The sequence below is a fragment of the Capsicum annuum genome, chromosome 12 (assembly GCF_002878395.1).
Source record: "Capsicum annuum cultivar UCD-10X-F1 chromosome 12, UCD10Xv1.1, whole genome shotgun sequence".
NCBI lineage: Eukaryota > Viridiplantae > Streptophyta > Magnoliopsida > Solanales > Solanaceae > Capsicum > Capsicum annuum.
This window is the reverse complement of record NC_061122.1, coordinates 7639998-7647074: the sequence shown is the minus strand read 5'-3', so window position 1 is coordinate 7647074 and position 7077 is coordinate 7639998. Positions and strand designations below refer to the sequence as shown.

The 7077-nt window shown below is 29.8% G+C and overlaps 2 protein-coding genes across 2 annotated transcripts in view; both read right to left on the bottom strand.

Annotated features, from left to right (window-relative positions):
- LOC107850886 (methylenetetrahydrofolate reductase 2) overlaps positions 1–1102 on the bottom strand; it is a 10279-nt gene extending 9177 nt beyond the window's left edge. Inside the window, exon 1 of the mRNA XM_016695684.2 lies at positions 475–1102. Within this exon, the coding sequence (XP_016551170.1) occupies positions 475–876 (402 nt within the window). The 5' untranslated portion in view covers positions 877–1102. The remainder of the gene's footprint in view (positions 1–474) is intronic.
- Positions 1103–5733: 4631 nt separating this feature from the next.
- Positions 5734–7077, bottom strand: part of LOC107849688 (CRIB domain-containing protein RIC4) — a 5884-nt gene continuing 4540 nt past the window's right edge. The window contains exon 3 of the mRNA XM_047400682.1: positions 5734–6213. Within this exon, the coding sequence (XP_047256638.1) occupies positions 5957–6213 (257 nt within the window). The 3' untranslated portion in view covers positions 5734–5956. The remainder of the gene's footprint in view (positions 6214–7077) is intronic.

Here is a 7077-nt window from a genome sequence, read left to right as displayed (position 1 = left end):
CAGCTACCAAACACCCCTTAAGGTTCAAATGAGATGGTCACGTCAATTCAAACAATTACAATACCATAGTGGACAACTAGATCCAAGAACATGTATTAGTTACGCAGGTTTCTAAATTGCAAGTCATAGTATTACGTGCATAACTAACCTCCAAACCAGCTATGAAACAACCCCTTAAGGTTCAAATGAGATGTTCACACAATTCAAACAATTACAACATCATAACAAACAACTAGATCCAAGAAAATGTACTAGTTATGCGGGTTTCTAAATTGGAAGGCATACACTTTCTCCTGACTAGCCACCAAACGTAGTATTGCCTGCATAATTCACTTCCAAACAAGACCAAACAACCCCATAAGGTTCAAATGAGATGTTGACACAATTACAACATAATAACAAACAACTAGATCCAACATCAAACAACAAAAGAGCATAGCATAACATATCAAAGAGTAGTGAATTAATAATTACCAGATCCAACGCACAAGCAAAACCACCTTCAACCTGAACAAACTTATCTTGACCATGAGGTGGATCACCACGAAGTGCAAGAACATTTTGAATACCATCACTCTTAATAGTATCAAGAGCCTGATCAATTTTCTCAACAGGCATATTAGTACATGTTAAATGCATCATACTTTCAACACACACCATATTCTGCATTCTTTTAACAATTTCAAGTGTTAGATCTGCAGTTGAACCACCTGCACCCCATGTTATATCACAAAATGATGGACCATGTGTAACCATTCTTTCCATTCTTTCAAATAGATTCTCAACACCATCTTCTGTTTTTGGTGGGAAAAATTCAAAGGAAAATATTACTTTGTCATTCTTGATTGCTTCTTGGATTTTCTCAATTACTTTCATTTTTTGTTGATTTCTGGGGAAATGGGTGTTCAAGATTCAAGATTTTGCCAAGAATCTTGAATAAAAATTGAAGCTTTTTTTTGGAGGGGGGTTACAGAGGGGCGGGGCAAGTGGAGAAGTGAGGTTGGGAGGATATTTGTAGAGAATTTGGAGAAAAAAAATAAGTTGGTGAGTGGTGGTGGGTACCACTATGCTATTCGTTTGGCAAGAGGCGTTTAGTTAAGGTTTATTAAAAATAGATTTTTTTTAATCTTTGGAGATTTATATTTTATTTTGAGATATTAAATAGGAACCATTTAATATATGGATTAAATTGCTCTCAGATTATAATTACTTGACTAATTTATGGGGTAAGTGGAGAAGTGAGGTTAGGAGATTAAAAACAAGTTTGTTGAGTGGTGGTGGGCTATCAATACAAGGGTTTGTTTGATTCGGAAATAAGTTATTTAAAATTAATTATCTCAAAATTAATATATCGGCATAAGGAAATTTCTTATCTATCATACCAAGCGAGCTCTCGAAGAATTCGTTTGGTAGCCTATAAGATGAAATATTTTAAAATAAATTTTTGGTGAGCAAAGATTTATCAAAAATAATTTTTTTATGTATACACTAGGAGTTATGCTTTATTTTTTATTTTAAAAAATCAGATTAAAAGTTATGTAATATGCGGATTAAATTATTATGAGGTTATAATTTTAGTATTGTTATTGTTAGAGTGGAGCAAATGGAGAGGTGGTTCAGTGAATGGGGTCGCTCCTTCCTTAATCAAAGATTTCGAATTTGAGTTTTGGATATGAAAAAATTTTAGTTAGAGAGCGCTTCTCCCGAATAGACCTTACACGACGCAAATTCAAATTAGTCAACTCCAATGCGACACCAAATATCGAATGAAAAATTGAAAAATAAAAAAAAAGTGGAGAGGTGAGGTTAGGAGGATATAAGTAGAACTAGAAATATTGAGAAAAGTTGGTGAGTGTTGGTGGGATACCATATAAGGGTTGGTTTGGTAGGAAAGATAAAATAGAAATAATAATTTCTAAATAAAATAGAAGATTATGTTATCTTATATTTGAGTTGTTAGTGAGTCAAAGATTTTTTTGGAAATAACTTATTTATCTCACTTTTAGGGTAAATTTTTGTGTGCATTCTATTTTTTTCAAATATCACTTTATGAGATTATATTGGGTATTTTATTTTTGTATTTGATTAGTTGAGAGTATTAGTTAAGTTTGAGATTATTTATTTTACCATCTTCATTTGCCAAGAATATCATTTTTTTTATACTTATTTTTTACTTATATCGATGGTCCTTCGAAAACAGGCTCTCAACCTCCACGAGCTAGTTAAGGCTTTGTATACACTGTGCTTTTTAAATTTCATTTATAAAATTTTACTAGATATATTATTATTATTATTTCATGATGTGTTATAATATCGAAATAACTTATTTTATATATACGATAGGATAACTAATTTCACGAAACCATTACCAAACAACTCCTTCAATAACAAGAATATCAGCAGCAGTAGCAATCCAGGGCGCGGAAATTTGACCAAATTCCAACTACCCAATAAGATTAAAATTACAAATAACCACATTTTGTAATTAACTCTTTGTTTTAAGTTATAGGAAGATAATTGATTTAAGTATAAAATTCAAAAGAAAAAAAATATAATTTAAAATAAATTATAAAAAATTATATAACAATATAAATCATGCTATTGAAAATTTTAAAGTTAAATCTTTTTTAAGAGACATCTATTTTTATTACGTCGATATGGTCAGACGATACAAGGTGAAAAAAAAAAAGGTTCATTAATCCAGATAGCGATAAATTACTTGCAATAAAAGAAATCATGTGTATGGTGGCACAACTTATGGATAAGTTTTTCTTTAGAATGATCATATTAATCGAAAAGTTATTAAATATATAAATAAAAGAATAATTTTTTCTGATGATCAATTAAAAAAAATATCACATAAATTAAGAATTATTTAAATTAAGATAAAAAATAATTATTATCGTATAATTTTATGATATTGTCATGAAGTTTCACCTAGTATAGAATATGAAACTTTTAGCTTATCAGAAGAAAAAAAAGAATATGAAACTTTATAAAAAGCAAAGTAGTTATTTTCTCAGACTTGGCTAAAAGTGGCTAATAAACCTATTTCTAAAGTAATATTTTTTCTTTTTTATCTTTTTCTACTAATTAATTTGGGACCCTACTCAACAACCCAAGTTGCTTCCAATCTCCATATCAGTTCTTTATTTTGTTTGAATTCTTTATAGAAGAGTGACATAAAAATGTGTGCACATGATTCAATAATTGTTTAGAATTTTGCTATGTAATATTATAAATTACTCAATTTATATTCGTTTTAAACTTTTATATCTCTGGGCATGGAGAAAAATTCTGTTGGAAGTTCTGTCACCTTAATAGGCCCTGCAATGTGCAATCTGGATTAGTCGGGACTCCAATGCAGACACCAAACACTAGATGAAAAATCGAAAAAAAATGTCTTACTGTATTTTTATAATAAAAGGACAGTTCGATATATTAAGATTCTCGTTATATATAGAATTTCAAAAAAAATCAGATCATAAAAAACTTTTAGCGTGAAATGAGAAGACTTCACGTAAAAAAAAAAGAGGGAGAAGAGGAATGGAATAATGTAATTCAAAATGAACCATCTTTGTACTCTTGTTCTCTTGAAAGGCATCTTGTTGACGGTGGATTAAAGATTTCTCTACGTTTCTTACGTTTTATGCATTATTTTTCAATACATAAACAATTAATCTGTTGATAACGGACGTAAACATGATTATATTTAATATGCATATTCTTGATCTTATATACAAGTTCAACTGTATCATTTTCAGGATAAATAATAATTTTCTAAATAATTCGAAAAAATGATGTAGATGAAAATGTGTGAAAGACCACCATAATGAGGTAGCTTAACAACTTTTACTTCAAAGAATTTATTCTCCTTATTTACAATTAGAAAATATTTGAATATTTATTACCAAAAGTTCTTTTTTTAAATATTCTATTCTCTATTTAATAATTTTCCAAAATATATTTTTTTTGTCGGTGATGTATTTAAATTTTGGTGGTGATAGTTGTGGTTCTCCTTCAAGGAAACAATATCTAATTTAATATGAATATTTTTCACAATCAAATATGTCGACTTCAAAAATGATTGTTAAATGAAGATCCATTTTGTCACTTCCCATTTCAACTTGAAGCTCAAATTAATATTGGGTAAAAAGGGCTTCTTCATAAATGATTTCGGTGTTCAAACGGCCGAAACGACGTAAGCGAGTTCAGGAATAGTCACCAGAATTTTTTTTATTATTCTATTGTCTTTAAAATCTTCACCAAGCAACCTGATTTTATTGACAATTAAAGAAATTCTGTCAGAATACTTAGTGATTGTCTCACCTTCTTGTATCCTAAGAGATTCAAAATTACTTTTTAAATTCAAAATTTGATTTTGTCTACCTCGTTCGTTTTCTTGGTACTCTTTTTCGGGTCAATCCATGGGTGTTAGCCCACGATTGTCTGGATGAGCCCGGGTCTCGGGTGCAGCTTGAAACAAAAATTGATCGATGGCCCCCGTCAGGGTATGGAGCGGGTGAGGGTGACCTAACGGAGTCGGCGAATTTTCGGAGTAAAATTCTTGTAGATTAAAAGAACTTTCAAAACTAATCACTCTTGTATACCTAGCTTGGCTTTGTACTCAAAAGTTGCTTTCCGAGAGGTTGAAAAGGAAATTAAACAATGTCACAATCATTTACCAACTATTCTATCAACTACCATTCTATTTTTTTTTTTTTTGAAAAAATAAAAGGTTTCAACGAAATTTTACGTCGATTATCTATCACTGTATCTGAATCTAATCGATAGTGAGAGTCATCTAAAAAAAGTTATTGTGATTGGAATTGATAATACTCCCCACTCCTTAGTCACGGATCTTGATTTCAAACTCTGGAGTAAATAAGATCGCTTGTATAAAAAATTATTTTTTTTCAAAACGAAGCACGTTAAGATGAAGGTGAAGTAATTGAACCTCAAAGCGAGTATTGAACTTTGAACTCATGAAGATCTAACCAACAAAATCCATAGACAAAAAATCACCAACAAATACATACATGTTGAAAAAGCCTTTTAAAAAAAAATGTAAAACCTTTTTTCTTTTTAACAAAATGTCATTTCGAAATTCGATTAGCTGAATTTGCAATGTAGTTGTCCGTCAGAATTATATATTTCGGATGACGTTTCAATGATTGTTGTGTTCCTTTTGTTGAATTTTTTGATAATTTCTATAGTGTACTTTTTTTTTTGTTCATTATTCAGATGTGCATAAATACAAAAATAAATTTAGAATTTTGAATCATAACCCACTTTACTTATTACTCCCTCCGTTTCGTATTAGTTGATCCCTATAAACTTGGCACACCCATTAAGAAAAATATTTATTAAAGGTCTATTTTACCAAATTAACTTTATTAATTATGCTTTGAAATATAAATTTGAATATATACAACTTATTTAGTCATTTAATGATAAGAGTATTATTAAAAAAATATATTAAAATCCTCTTGATTTCATCATTGAATAATTAAATTGAAACAAATATGTTTAGAAAGAGGGTCAACTAAAATGAAATGAAAGAAATAATATCGTAATTGATTATTGATTGTTGTACATCATATGCTAATTTAGGATCGATCGCTTTTCATTTATCATAAATATATAGTAAGTGACTTTCTTCATACAAATACATAGTAGCTATTAAATTCTGTGAAGTTTTCAACTTTTATTGTGGATCCGCCTCTACACAAATCACACAAACACTAATAATAATATTAATTAATTAATGAGTTCATTTGTTTTTTTTTAGCAAAGTAAAACAAAAAAAATAATAAAGAGGAGAAAATATACATTTGGAATTTTTTTTCCCACACCCAACAAGCTACATAGGCAAGTAATCAACATAGTACAATTACTTTCGATAAGAACCAAAAGTATTAAGTAGTAATTAAGTAGAATTATACAATATTATTAATTAAGAAGAGGTAGCCATGGATGTGTGATTAGGGGAGTGATTAGCCAGATTGGCAAAAGAGAATTTAGTGAGTAAATCATGATTATTCGGGGATTTGAGATTAAGATAATCCCAATTAGTCCTTGTTGAATTAAAGATTAATGAAGTAGCTTCATCATCACCATCAATTCCAATGTGTGTTACATGTTTCACATCTGTTGGTAATCCTATTTCCATCCCCATTTCTTCATCTTCTTCTTCCATTTGGTCCTTATCCACTATTTCAGAAAAAAAAAAAAAAAAAAAGTTACACATTTGACTGGTCGATCAAAAATATTTATTCAATAGGATCAGTTGTAGACGAGTTAATCTCGCATATGAGGAATTTCAATTTTGATAAGACTAGATCTGAATCGTAGTTCAGATTTAAATTGATTTAATAAGGGCAATCGTGAAAGTCATCGAATGGGTCAGTCTTTTAGTTCTCTAAAATTAGAATATCAAAGAAGGACGGTGCAGATGTTCGGGGCGGGCACGACGTCTTCTAAGGCTATAAGACCACCAGAAGACATCCATAGCTATAGCATGTCATGAAGGAAGTACATTGGATGGGCGTGCTTCTACCGTGTCTTTGGGGCACAATTAGATATCACGAACGTGATTTTTATTTTTTATCTATTTTTTTTTTGGGGGGGCGGGGGGGGTGGGGAAGGAGGATACAAACATATAGTAGGAATTCGAACTCTCATCATTAGGGTGAAGCTATGGATAGTTCTCTGAGTTATACCCTACATGGCTCGCATATGGTTATTGAAACTTATTTACTAATAGATCAGAGTTGGATAACATTTCTGTTCAATTAAAATGTATCTTTATCGACTATAACAACAAAATGAAAATATTATTTTTTTGTATGACTTTAAGATATAGTTGAACTTTTCGCACTATAACACAAAACTTCATAGATTATATAACAATCACATTAATACCTAAGTTTGTTTAAATTAAATTTTGTAACTTTATCATCATTGTGGGTTAAATGAAGTGAATTATACTTTATTGTATTATACTAATTATTTATTTATTTTTTTATTAAAAAAAATAAAAGTGTTCAAAAGAGTGTATACTCACCAAATAAGTGA